The sequence below is a fragment of the Crassostrea angulata genome, chromosome 2 (genome assembly GCF_025612915.1).
Source record: "Crassostrea angulata isolate pt1a10 chromosome 2, ASM2561291v2, whole genome shotgun sequence".
NCBI lineage: Eukaryota > Metazoa > Mollusca > Bivalvia > Ostreida > Ostreidae > Magallana > Magallana angulata.
Window position 1 is genome coordinate 29,061,661 of NC_069112.1, and position 15,243 is coordinate 29,076,903.

Below are 15,243 nucleotides of genomic sequence, written 5' to 3' on the forward strand. Positions count from 1 at the left end.
AATGTCATATGCGGAGAGACTTTTAAGATTAAGTCGTCCAGCTAAACATTGATTTTATTGACAAGAAAACAAACCTGTAGAGACGGCGTCAAAAATGTAATAAATAGATTATGTTTAGTAAACGTTTTGTTGTGATTATAACAAATAAGACCATGGAACATTATCTACAGTCAGTTCAATATCTTTTACAACATATACCATAGCATAGCATTAAAATCTCATAGCATAGCAGCATAGCATTAAAATCTCATACATGTAGCATAGCTTTGGAATCTCATACCATAGCATACAATCTCATTCGTCATATCATACTATAGCATACCATAACTTAGCATACAACATTATTTTGACTTGGTTTTCAAATGTTTTTGTTTTAGAAAATAAATGTTCACATTGCAGATTTGTGGTAAACTTTGGATTATTATTTTACTTCTTCATATATGTGGAACTCTTCTGTGCATGGATGCGTTTTTGTTCAAATCTCATAGCATACCATAGCATAGCATACCATAACATTAAGCTATTCATTTCAATTTCTCATAGCATTGCATACAAATCTCATAGCAATCGCGTAGTATAGCATACAAATCTCATAGCAAATCATTAAAATCGCATTCCATAGCATAGCTTAAAATTGTAAAAGATATGCATTAAAAGACTGTAACTTACTTAAAATATAACCCATTTTTTTTTTACAATTTAACAAAACCTATCAATTTGTTGTTGTTGTCAAACTGTCGATTTAAAATGTTGATTTTCATATAAACAAAATAAAATCTTCCCAGTATCATTTGATGTAATATATAGCGATTGCTGAGGAGATCAAAAATTGATTTTGTCCAAAATGAAATTATCACATATTTCAAAAGCACGATCATATATAGATATACAATTTAGGTTTTCGTAAATTTGTGTTCTACGGTCTCTAAGCTCTTGGTATTCAGTACTCATGACGTCATTATTAGAAACATACGGCGTGTCGCCACATTGTGATTCTTCTACGTCGACTGTTTGACTCTTCTTATGCTCCCGTTTCCTAAAATTTATTTTAAGAAGATAAAATGTTTTAGTGGGTTTTTTTCTATGAGCATCACTGCATAATAAAAAAGTATAAGAACTTGAAAAGTACCTTGTAGCGACATTACATGCAATCAATATTCCAATGATGATGACAGAAAGGCATAATGCACCAAGAAGACCAGCAAAAATAAATTTCCTTTTGTTCACATTGTGAGTAATTGTGGATATTGATGATACTGAAAAGATGAATACAGTATTAAAGGTATCTTAATTACCCGGTTTATACTTTTTATAATCTCGATGACAGAACATACATTTAAAATACGACTTTATCAAATGAAAACAAAAAGCCATAATGATATTCCTGTATAAGCGCTTTTACTAAACACATCTTAAAATAAACAAGACCAAGAATCAAAATTGTGCTATAAGTTGAAACGTATTTTGTAATATTTTTGAGAAGTGTTCTCTATATGTTCGTATAAAAATATTAGACACCCTCAACACCCCCCACCCGTTTTGGCCTCCTATACAGGGATTATAATTTGAACGGAATTGAATTTACACTACCTGCTTCAACACACGTTTATGAAATTTATAGACATTTGATCTATGAGAAGATTTTTAAAAGATACATGCACCGACCAATTTTTCATAATTTTTTATTTTCTCCTTTTTAAAAAAGGCGTGACCCTTAAACAAACATTAATTCCTTACATTTGAGTATGATTTGTACTAATGCTGTGACAAAGTGTTGGAGTCATTCTTTTTAGACCGCAGATAAAAATGTATTTTTTTTTAATATGCACGTGTTAACAATGGCAAATGTGTACTTTCATAAGATTTAAACACTTTTTGAATTTTCGGGCAAGTATAGAAAAAAACCACACTGGTACTTCTTTCTTCAAATCATTGTTTTATAACATCAATATACATGTAATTGTGTAAGTTTATGAATTTTACTAAAAACTTTTCTATGTGTTAAGGCAGGTACAATTTTTAAATCATTTCAATCAGTTTCAAAATGAAACTCAATTCGATCGACAAGTTTAATAAGCGTACACGCAATTTTCATTAAGCATTTGCTCTCGTTTTTGGCAATCAGTCGTATATCGTTTGCTTAAGTGTAAAATATAGAAAAAAGAAGTTTTAGAGGCAGTGTTAGGTACAGCAGACGTGTGCCAAAATGTGACGGCAAAAATCAAAATAGAGGCAGCGTGAAGCGTAGCGTAAGCAAGTTTGGTCTGCGCTGTTATTTCGAAATGACATAAATTACAGGATATTGCTGATGTGTTGAAAATTCCCAGAGGAACAGTTACAGGAGTTATCACTCGTTACATGTATAAATTTCGAGGCGATGTTGAAAAATTACCTCAAACTGGACGTCCTCGTTTACTGTCGGTGACGGATACAATGTCCCTTGTTAGGCTCTCTCGGACCAACAGAAAGACAGCATTGAGAGAAATTACCACACAGTTTAATGAAAACAGACCCCAACATGTGTCTAAATGAATGTCCAACGATGTCTTTATCGGTAGTGTTACCATAGACGTATCGTGAAGAAGAAAGTCCGTGTGAGGGAAGTAAACAGAAAATAAGCGGAGGTACGCTGAAATGGCGTGTGAGCGGTCAGTGGAATGAAGTGATTTTCTCTGATTAAAGTCAGGTTGTTTTGGGAAAACTTAAAACTGATACTTATCTCAGAATTTGGTCCACAAATGTTGGCTCTTTGCAGTTTCAATGTTTTTTGGTTTACAAGGACAAATTTTAGTTAGAGAAATCCAGTTTTGTAAATTATGGTTACCTACACGCCATATTGTTTCCTAATCGGCAATGATAAAATGCGTTGCCACTATCGCTCGCCGGCGACGCGAGTTCAAGCATTCGGCGACGAAAGCAACACCGGCAAATCCGGCGATGCCGTTTAAATTGAAAGCACCCTATGTATGGCGGCGCAAGGACGCAGCCAGACTGCACCTGTCTCCATCTCAACGCAAAATCTCAGTTATGATGTGGAGATGTATCACATACCACGGTGTGGGCACAATTACAACTGTAAATGGCACTGTTACATTTTAATCGTCATAAGTATATATAAATCCTTGATCCACACATTGTGGACCGTACTCGCCATACATTTTCCCAAACAGAACATTCTATTCAAAGACGATAATGCCCCGATTCACCGCGCTTAAGATGTCAAGAATTACATGGCCAGGAATTGTATAAATTGTATAAGATGGCCTGCCCAATCTCCCGACTTAAAAAGAAAATGTTTGGCTGAAAGTAAAACTAAAGTTGTAGCAGCAACCATCAACACCCCTGACAAACTGTTCAGTGCTATCGTGAACATTTGGCAAGGTCTTCCCTAAGATTACATTCAGGACTTATATAATTTCATGCCAAGAAGGATGAGGAAAGTTTTGAGGGTTAAGGGTGAAATGACGAAGCATTAAATAAAGAGTAGCAATTTTTGACGTTGATCTGTTTAATTCACGCTTGAGCGCTGCCGTTTTGATTTTTGCCGTTAAATTATCGCACACGTCTGTAGCTCGTTGATATGTTTTGACAAGGAGCATTGCAGGCGATTTTTCATTTGCATACTTAAAATGTTTATCAGTATCAGGATAAAACATTTATTTACAAAAGCAGTTATACGACTTGACATAATTTGAGAGTGTAGAAAAGGACATTACCATTTTGTTCATTGCAGAAGTATCCCTTCCAGCCAGAGACACAACCATATTCACATAAACCATTTACAGTATTACATCCGTCACATGTGTCAATACATGGTTCTGCACAATTTTCTCCGAAGAATCCTTGTCGACAAGCTGACAAAAATATAAAATATCTATCTATCTATCTATCTATCTATCTATCTATCTATCTATCTATCTATCTACCTATTTATCTATCTATCTATCTATCTATCTATCTATCTATCTACCTATCTATTCATCTATCTATCTATCTATCTATCTATCTATCTATCTATCTATCTATCTATCTATCTATCTATCTATATATCTATCTATCTATCTATTCATCTATCTATCTAACTATCTATCTATCTATCTATCTATCTATCTATCTATCTATCTATCTATCTATCTATCTATCTATCTATCTATCTATCTATCTATCTGTATATTCGTCTGTCTGCCTAATACATGGACTATACCTACTTGTGTTACACATATCTCCTTCATAACCAGGATCACATCCCGTCTGGCAAGTCCCTGTTATATGATAACACTGATTTAAGTCACGACATTGACCGCACCTTTCTTTGCATCCATATCCATAGGATCCTCTGTTACAAGCTATGAAAAAAAATGTTTCTGTACAAAATATCTATTCAATTGCAGAAATGTATACGCGGCTATGTTAAGGCTGCCCGATTAATTTCACAGCGATATGTAGAAAGTCACTTGTCTGTACTTCATACGATATGACGTCATAGTTAACTGCATTCCTTTCGATAGTTCTTCGGGAATGTATCGTAACGTAATAAGTGATATTCATTGTGCATAATAAAACCGCTTCATTCCTTTACATAGACACTGTTGTAAATACTAGTGATGCTAAATTCAATATCTCCGATATGAAGTATAAAAAAAAATCAACAGTTTTAAAGCTTCGTAATAGGTAAATAACTATTCATAAAATAATCGTTTTGAGACTCCCCCTGATACGTGTAATCTAATGAATGGTGATATGTATATACATATAAAAAAAGGTTTGGTGCAAGTGAAAGAAAAAAACAATCTTAGTATAGTTTACGTGAAATCGGGAGAAGAAATAAGTACCAATGTGAATCTTGCTGGGGGAAACCTACCGATTGACCCGATTTTGTGTAAATAGAGCCTAAAAGGTAAAAATGTGCCTAATTTCGATGGCGTAGCGAAATGTTTTGACAATATTTCAAATAAACAAAATATTTAAATGAACCCCCAGCAAGAAATGCAAAATACATTACTTATCGAAGGATTTTTCATAAAAATATTTTTGATTTGATGTCATTATTCACTTGCGCCGATGCGATTTTTATAGATTATTTACCGTGTTAAAACACACCCGTCACGTGCTTAAAAAAATATATGACGTCACAAAAATATTCAAATATAGTGTTGGATGTCACTGTTAATTTATTATTTAAAGTAATTCGCTCGGTTAAAGTATTTTTCGATAATTAATATAGTATCATTTTTCGATATATATTTAGCTTCTGACAGCCTTAACATAGCCACATATATATTCATATATAAAAATAAGAAATTACAATTAAAGTTATTCATTGATGTATCACAAATACGTATCTTATTTCTTCTATCGTTATTATATTGGTAAATTACTTTGCGAATTTATTACTCACGCGTTTTACACAAATCCCCCTGATAACCAGAATCACATCCGTTTACACATTTTCCACTAGTATGTAAACACGGGGTGAGGTCACGGCAATTCCCGCACGTTTCAGTGCATTTAACACCATAAAACCCTTCTTTGCAGGCTGGTGAAGAAAAAAAAAGTCCAAATAAAGGCTATTAGGCCAGCATTTCTTTTTTAATTTTTAGGTTATAGAACATCAAAATGATTTTTAGGTTTACGAACCACAACTGTAAAGTTCTGCTGGAGGGGAAAACATTTTTGACATTATCTTTATTCTATTAATATTAAATGAATTGCAACGTCATGATTGTGCTGTGTAATTGAATCAAGTGTAGCATGAAGTGTAGTGTGTGAAAAGTATGTAATCTGTGAAACATCTCATTGAAAAAGTACAATAGAATATTAGACATGCTGCTTTGATGTTACATGTTGCAATGTTCATTAGTCATTTTATAGGGATAAAGTCATTTATCATTAGAAGAATCTTTAGTTACAGTTGTATCATATAAACATTTTAGCTAGGTTCAAATTGTTTTCCAATTTTTTTGTAAAGGGAAATCATCGTTAATACCAATGAAAGAAAACTTCGTATAAAATGGTTGAATTAAAGAATGCTAAACATAAATGTATGGTCAGAGGTGTTAAGCATGGATATCTTCAAAAGACAATGTTGCTTTAGAATATGTTAACTTACTTTAAATAAATTTTGTAAGAATTTTATTTTAATCAGCGTTTTGGATGCTCTAGTGACCGGTTCCTTTCAACTTGCAACACATCGACATGCATTAATTACATATCGGTTACAAGAAAGCTTGATCCTCTTAAGTTGTATATCTCGGCATTTTCCATCCCCGCACACAAATTTCAGACTTAACCAGGCCATATTAGACAAGAAATTGGAGCTTTACATTATGGATCCCGATTAAAATCTTGAACCCGAACCCAAATAAATGTTGATCCGGTCAAAAATTTTCCGTCAGGGGGAAAAGATCTCTTTTGAAATTATTTTTTTCTTCTAAAAAGTAAGAAAACCGAGCGGCGGGTTTGTTAACCTTAAAATTAAAATTTAAAAATGTTGGGCTTAGTGTCAATCTTTAACAGAATTAAAAACAACCTTGTTTTCTTATCATCTCATCTTTCCCTTGGAATTTTGAAAATATAGAGAAAATCAAACTTTGATAATAAAATAAAGTCTTAAAGGAGTTAACAATTGAATAAGAGAAAACAAATCAACCTTTAGGCAGTCATATACAAGATACTTTAACGAAACTTAAATTCAGAACATTGTGTTGTTTATATTGTATACTAGGTACCAAAGTGTTGGGAAGAAAGGTTGAGCCATTTTCCTGAACATTTTTAACAGTTTAGTCTGACTCAGTTGACAAAAAAGAAAGGCTATAAAAATACTGAGGACAAGGAATAGACCACTAACAACACAAATTGTGCGGTTTGTTTGGTTTTTTTTTTTTACAAAAAACAATACCTTCAGAACAGTTCTCTCCTTTCCATCCTGGTTGACATCCAGAATCACATAAGCCACTGTAAATATCACAGCCTGTACATTTTGCGTGACATTTCTCACTGCAATCTTTTCCAAAATATCCATACTGGCAAGCTTGCAAAATTAGATGAAACACTCATTTTCATAATGAAGTAAATATCTAATTAAGTTTATTTTCATTTCATTTTCTATGAACGCTTTCAAACTTATGTGTATCAAATATCTAGTTGTATAACTATGTCCTTCTAACCAAGTTTTATATTTATCTCTTCCTCCTTTAATCTTTTTTTCTTTGTTTCATGAATTTTACTCAAAACGTAACTATAAATTAAAAAAAATAAATAAATAAGGAAAGCAAAACGTACAATAAACTTCCACTTCACAGAGTTCATTGTATGCGTAGGAAGAATACCCAGCAGGATACGGAAGGTGCGTTCTGTTGTTGTAGTAGATGACTATTCTTCCGCTTATATTTTTTGAGCATGTTATGTTCATTGGATTTGGTATTGTCGCTGTTGTGTAGAAGTTGTCTTTAAAACATAATAGGCCATCTTTCTTATTGGTTGTGTTCGACACGTAAACTGACAACCCCAGAAACCTTGAGGTGTAGCCATTGAATACATCTGATATGAATATATGACGAATCAATTAAAAGATTCTATCATTAAAATTTTACATTATATTGATATGAACTAAAACATTTTTAACTTTTTATCAGCGCTCAATATAAACAAGATTAAGAAAAATGATAATTTAAACCGTAAACTTTTACATGTATCATCATTACTCAAGACAAATGACGAAGAAAGTTGATTTTGGTCAGATCAATAAAATCACATATTTCATAATTTAAAAACTGAAAATTTAAATTGGTACAGCCTTTTTCTGGTCATTTATATATCATAAAACATATTTTTTGTTACAAAGTGAAAGCTAATGCCAACGAATATAAATGAAACACTGAATTGGCAAATCCCTTGTTTAAAAAAAAAATAGATCTTACTCCATTGCAAATTGTCTGTCCTGTAGTGTATAGAAATGCGATGGATTTTAAATACTCCTCCGAGGTACACCTTCCACTCAGCTGTTGTTTTATAGTTAGCTGATACTGTACACTGACCTCCATTAGCTGACAAGTCAGATTTCAGTCCATCCACAGCTTTTTCTGCACTCCATTTACTAATCGAATACGGATGTAGCTGCCAAGCTGATCTATTCAATGCGACGTTTTCTTTTGCCAAAAATTCATTCAGCGGGAGAGATAAAAATGCATTTAATTGATTAATTAAACGTTTTATTATCACAAAACACCTTTTTTAAGATTTAATTCCAACAAAACAATGTATAATTTTGATTATTTTAGATAATATTTTCTTTAATTCTATATACAAGAGGCCCATGGGGCAACATCGCTCATCTGAGCAACAATGACTTTATATGGGCGTTCAAAGATTATTATGCCATATGGTCCCTCGGTAGAATAACCAAAAAAAAAATTACCGTAAAATATCCAAATTTAACACTTATTTTTAAATACACTTAATCTTTGACATTTTACCTTTATGAAATACCATTTTTATCGAAAATAAGATTCTATGCAAGATATCCAACTAATTTTTTGGTAGGAGTTCAAGGTTAATCTCCGGTTCTCTGGAGCCCCCCCCCCTTTATAAAGAGATCAAAAATATGACAGCATATAGGTATATCTTCTCCCTTACTTACTGGTTATTGTATTTTTTTTTTTAAATCCTTTATGTGAACGAAGAAAATAAAACCTCAATGCGCTTAATTCTCGAATCAAAAACATTTAAAAATTTTACTGGTTTTCCATTATAAATGATTGTCGTTTTTCATTTCGTATGACGTTTCTTAACCCTGCTCATTTGACTGATGAATAAACTATTAAACTGAACAATGTTGTCACATGATAAATTCTAATCAATGTATTGACAGGTATATCGCTTTATTGTACTAAGGCCCATCCATTATTTTCATCTTCATTAGAAAAAGACAAATGGCTACAAACAAAGATGCTGTTCCGCTGCAATATTTTTTTCAAGAACAACGACGATGCTTTTATACTCATCACAATAATGTGTCAGAACTATGGCAACTGTTTGAAAGCCTTCGTTTTTATTTACTTGTGTTTAAAAACTATCAAAGTTGGTGTAGATTTTCTATGTATAATTCGTATAAGAAGGGGCACCAGAAGTAGTTACTGCATATCATCCTTTTGGCAAGACATTTCTAATGACTAACTAAATTTCAGCGTCAATCGTAGAGTTATAAGGAAGATACAGACCTTGGTTTGAGTCAAGTTTTTGTTTACATGAATTTATTACATTTAACGTAAGATTTTTGAACTTCGTAATTCCTATTTGGCATTTAAGATATAAACAAAATAATGCATAATTTTAGGTCTTTGTACAAACATAGTATTGTGCACAAAGCTCTGTATCTTGCTTATAACTCGAAACTTGACTTTTAGATAAGTCAGTAAATTATAGAAAATTGTAATCAATTAAAACAAGAAAAAATGCACTAAAACAAAGAAAAAAGCAAAATTTATTTTTCATCATTAATATACCTTTTTATTTGTAGCAGCTAAAATAATCTCCGTTTAGACTAAAAATGCTGAGCATCTTAACAAATCACGTTGCAATATTCAACCATACGTAAAGATCGTATAGATACCGAATAACGAATAAAATGAATAGTACAAATGAATTGTATATTATAATATGGTGTTAGTGCATCCGATTTTGCTGATTTTGCACATGTTAACAATCAGCTGTCTATGTTTGATTTAATACGTAAACATTCCAAAATACACGCGATAGCTCCCCTAAAGTTCAAAGGCATAATTGACGGAAATGAAAGTAAAATCAAAACAAGCGAAAACCACCGTCACAAGTGAACATGTCAACGCATTGAAATATTAAATATTAAACCTGAATTTGCCTCACAAAATCGCCACAAATACATTATGCAAGTTTCATATATTCCTTTTGCATGCAAACTGTTGCACAACAAGCAAATTCATCTTTGTCAGTTTGACACGTTTTCGTTCGTCGAACATGGCAGCCTAGTTTTCGGTGGGATGGAGTAAAGGTGTCGAATCTACACTTTTGGTGAAGGACAATTGATGATTTTAAAGTTATTCGTGTTTCATATGAAGCAGAAATGATGCAATCGACTAAACTTAAGAATCTTTTTTATATCTGATTCAGGGTATTTGAAAAAAAAATAACTGAAAAATAAATTGCGAAATAGGAAATTGGGACAGCGCGGAACATATGGCTCGGACTACCTTAACACCGTCCCGTTTTCGGTATACGAAATACCTAACCCGAAGTTATAAACTGATCGACCCGCATTCTTTCTTTATTGTTATGTTCGTAAATTACTCACATTTGAAACAGAATTAGCCCATGATTTTTGCAATTTATATGTTCCTTTCCATAAGAATTGTTTAGACTAAATAAACGTTGAATTTGACTCAGTAGTTTTTAAGAAGAAGATTTTAAAAATGCACCCCTTTTTTTACAGTGTCGAGGTTTTCTCCGCTTTGAATAAAGATTGGTCTTTCATTTCCGAATTCTTATTCGTCTTACCAGAAGGATGCTTTGTGCCAAAATTGGTTGAATTTGGCCGGGTGGTTTTTTAGAAGAAGTTCAAAATGTAAAAGTTTACAGACGGACGAATGGACGGACAGGCGGACGACGGAGGAAATGTGATCAAAAAAGCTCTTTTGAGCTTTCAGCACAGGTGAGCTAATAAAACAATTCACACGTTTTTTTATGAAGTTTTTTTTATGAATTCAACATCATGTTCACAAATCAAGCAAACAAAATTTTTGTTATTTGTTTGTGTGGTTTTTTTTTTTATTATTCATCAATGCTGAATATTTGCAAGTGTCCTACCGTAAGATGCTCCTAGAGAGAATAAAGCACCCCATACAGTACAAAGTAAAGCCGCACCCATAAGAAAAGGCTATGGAATTGAAATAAGATAAAAACCAATTAATTTTAATATATTTATTTGCAAATATGTTTCCTCTTATGAACCTACATAATAATGAAAACGTTCAATTCTATATTGACTGTTTTTATGACCCTACAATGATAATGCTTATCGCTTGCTTGTCGCTTGGATTATTGTAAACAGGATTTTTCGGTAATTTTAACAATTATAAACAATTTGCCTTTTTTCAAATATAAATATAAGTAATAAACAGCAATGTTAAAAAGTTCACCGGAAAATTATCATGGTTGGTACGTGATCAAATCTTCCGATCACATGATTTTATCACGTGACCAACCAAACCCATATCCCCGTTTTGCTGTTTATCTCTTAAATAAACATATAGTCTGTACCAAGTAAGCGCTTTCATCACTTAATGATGATTATAGATAAAAATACACATACCTGCGAAAGAAACACAGTTGAAATCGATAAAAGAGAATATATCCAAGATATTTTCATTGAACAATTATCATTTTTCACTCATAAAAGTTCACAGACACGAAAACAAATTTCTTACAGAGATTTATAATGGGAAATGTTTACATATTTTCTCCATTCGGAAGTACTCGGGATACGTCGTGCAATTTTGCAACGTTATCATACAGGCTATTTTATAGCTGATGCAATGCAAAATCCCCGTACACTTTTTTTTTATGTATTTTGAAACCTGAAGCGGTATAGAGGGGCGTTTCAAAACAGATAATCTATACATTTTTCATAGTAGAAGATGAACGTACTTTGAGCACAAAGGTATTTATGATTAACGAAATGTCAAGCAAACAGTGGTGGAAGCAAAAACGCGGGACAAAATATAGTAAGACAAGACATATAGTAAGACAATATATGTATGTGATAAAGTTGACAGCAATGGAAAAGTAAATTAAACGTGATCAGGTTTTAAGAAAAGAAAAAAAAGTCTTGTCGACGTGTGTTTCGGAGTAAAAACCAAAATAATCAAAACAGTGGGACAATGTGATGGGGTGGGGTGCGGTGGGGAATACAAAAACAAAAACAAACTTTGTTTACTTAGCGAAAGTGACGTTTTAAAATACGTTAACTGAGGACTCATTTCTCCAACATAGTTGCTCTCCATTTGAATTAGTTATTATATAAACACCCCTTATAAACCACAAAAAGATATTTAGTAATATGAATAAAGGATGAAGATGCTTTATTTACAGGTTACAAAAGGGAGCGCCTTTGTTTTCCAGGCATTTATTGTACAGTAGTAAATAAATGAATTGTTTAAAATTCATCACTTATAAATATATATGATATTTATTACACGTTTAATTAAATCCATTTACATATATATGCTATTTTGTAAACCTAAAATTAAATAACTATGAACATATATTAATATATATTACATATATTATATATAATTAATACATATAATAGTAAAATTATCTGACAGATTCGTCGAAGTAAAGAAATTTTATTTCTAGATATAGCATTACATTATGTTCAAAGACGACAACACTTGCAGCTCTAAGTTAAGATTTAATTCGTTATGGACACCTTCGAATATACTTGTAGATAGATGATCATTTCATCCGAAAAGAGTAAGCTTTGAAATTTCAAAAAATGCACAATAGCTGATAGTTAATTGCATATTTAAATTTCTATAAAAAAGGTGAATAAAAATATATTATAAAAATGACCTGCCGATCACTAACTGAAGCAAAACGCTAATATTGTGTGGTATTGACGTTTTTCATACCTCCTTAATATACTAACATTCATTTTATGATAAACTATAATAAAAATAGTAATCATCTATGTGAATTTATAGTTTTGCGTTTGATCCTATTATATTTCATAATACAAAAAAAACCCAACATTTTTTACAACTTACTTGATATGTCCTTAAGCAAATTCCACAAACCATTAGGAAACTTTGCAAGATTTTTATAGTTAAAGTATGCGGATGTGTTTCTTTCGAAAGGAGAAGGTAAACATGAAATCAGTTCCGGGAAGTGTTCAATTGTAATACAACATATCAATTAATAAAAAAATTACTGAGTAGGCTAAAACAATTTTAATTACAAGGAAATTGTTGAACATTTCAATTTTAACATACAATACATTGACATATCTTATTTTATGTGTTAGCTCAAAATTTGTTTGCCTGGGATCACTCAGTCTAGAAGGAGTAAGCCGTATCATTTTAAATATCAATAACCTGTAAAAACGATTTTTCCCGAGAACCAAAATCACAAAATAATTAGATATCCATAATAAATGTAGACTCCAAGAAAAGAAACAAATCTGAGATATTTTCGAAAGATTTGGCCAAGTTTCAAAAGATGAAACAGGTGAATTTACATTAATCTATTTTTTTATAAGGCGGTTAATGTTAAGGCAAAATCCTCCTGTATATACTATTAACCCTATGGTGTTCATTAAAGCTTGACTGTTTAGGTGGTAACAATTTTATAAGAAAAATGTTCGACCTTCTCTCTTCTAAGCAAATGGAAGGGGAAGGGGATAAAAAATGAAAGATGCTTGACCCCACCTTTGAGGGGCAATATATTGGGAAGTACATAAATGAATAAAAACGAACGAGGATACATCTTCAAGAAATGCGATATCTATCACCCCAATGTCACAGAATGAATGTACTGTATTGCTTTTTTTGGCGGGATAAAAATTTGACAGACTGAGCCAACAAGGTATACTAATAATGTTGGCGGATATATTTTGGTAAATCCGTTTTCCTTTATTATAAACCTACCAGGAAAAAAATTTTAACAGCAGGGAAGTACATGTACTTAAGTAAAAATCACAAGTCATCTTTACGAGGCAATTAATGTTATGTCAGATCCTGGACATATAAGTATTTTCAACAGAAATATATTAGTATATAGATCGTGCCTGTTTGGGAGGGTAAAAGCTAAAATTGACACCCTGAGAAAACCATTGTCAACCGACGCGAAGTGGAGGTTGAGAATTGTTTTTGAGGGGTGTCAATTTCAACTGTTACCGTCCTAAACAGGCACTATTTATTCTATTATACTGAATGTCTCATTTGTGAGATAAGACTGTTATATACAAATGACGTGAATACTACGGCGAACCATACGCTCATATTTCACGCGCTTGTAACAATGAGTTTTATTATACTTTCATGTTAAATACTCAAATCTCATTGGTTAAGACGCAGTTGATAATCCGTTCTATTACCCCCAGCGTTAGCAACACACTTGGCAACGGGTAACACAACGCATTTTTACATGCGCGTAAATTATGCGCGCAGGGTTTGCCAAAGAAATAATGTCATTCCTATATAAAAGCAGTAAGTTTTCTTAAAAATTAAGACATTCAGTATTATAAAATAAATAGTGCCTGTTTGGGAGGGTAAGGGTTGAAATTGACACCCCTCGAATACCATTGTTAACCTCCGCTTCGCGTTGGTTGACAATGGCTTTCTCGGGGGGTCAATTTCAACTCTTACCCTCCCAAAGAGGCACTATTTATATAGTGTTACCCGTTACCAAATGTGTTGCTAACGCTGAGGGTAATAGAATGGATTATTAACTGCGTCTTAACCAATCATACTTCAATATTTAAAATGAAAGTATCATAATAGTACTTCCTAAATGCTTGAAAAATAATACCTATTGATAACCAATTTAATTATAAGGAAAAATATCCCTAATCGGACATTTATCTGCACGGAATCGATATGGACCATAGTTGTCATAAAACAACAAATCTAACACCCCTATGACTAGGATTAATTGCACACATAAAGAATCTGAAAGTGAGATGGTGTTTAAACAATTAACTATTTATTCATAGTAATTTTGTTTTAATTACATTAGTAGGGTATTAATAAAGAGTAAATGTCCATACTTATCTGAAACACTTTATGCTTGTAACAAGTATCCTTATTAATCATACTCAAAGACTGGAAAAAGATAAAAAAAAAAAATAGGCCAAAACTACATGTCTGTCAACAAAATCTATATACATTGAAGTACTTAAATTTGATGATTTTAATTTTGGTGAATTTTTAAAAATCGCGAAAAATAGGCCAAAATTATAATCTCGCTAAAATAACCAGATAAACGATATTAGAACGGAGCTCTATTGGTCAAATAGTTTATCAGAATTAATTTCTTTTTAATTTTCTTCAGCTCAAACAGGAATCTAACAGGCAAACTAAGTACATAATCAGAATAAGAGAGAATATCTGTACTTATATTGTGAACTATGCGACCCCAGATCACGGGTTTTGGTATAATGTCATGTAGCGAATATATATTTTGTTAATCTTATTCTGTAAAACTGAGACA

At 32.2% G+C, this 15,243-nt stretch overlaps 1 protein-coding gene across 1 annotated transcript; it reads right to left on the bottom strand.

The window, feature by feature from the left end:
• LOC128174146 (cell death abnormality protein 1-like) lies at window positions 1-9,161 on the bottom strand. The gene is made up of 9 exons (XM_052839769.1): window positions 9,136-9,161; window positions 7,920-8,227; window positions 7,282-7,539; window positions 6,899-7,030; window positions 5,399-5,536; window positions 4,209-4,346; window positions 3,717-3,854; window positions 1,130-1,256; window positions 1-1,036 (listed from the first exon to the last, which is right to left on the bottom strand). Exons 1-9 carry the CDS (start codon window positions 9,159-9,161, stop codon window positions 823-825), a joined length of 1,479 nt encoding a protein of 492 aa, XP_052695729.1. The 3' UTR covers window positions 1-822.
• Window positions 9,162-15,243: the final 6,082 nt, after the last annotated feature.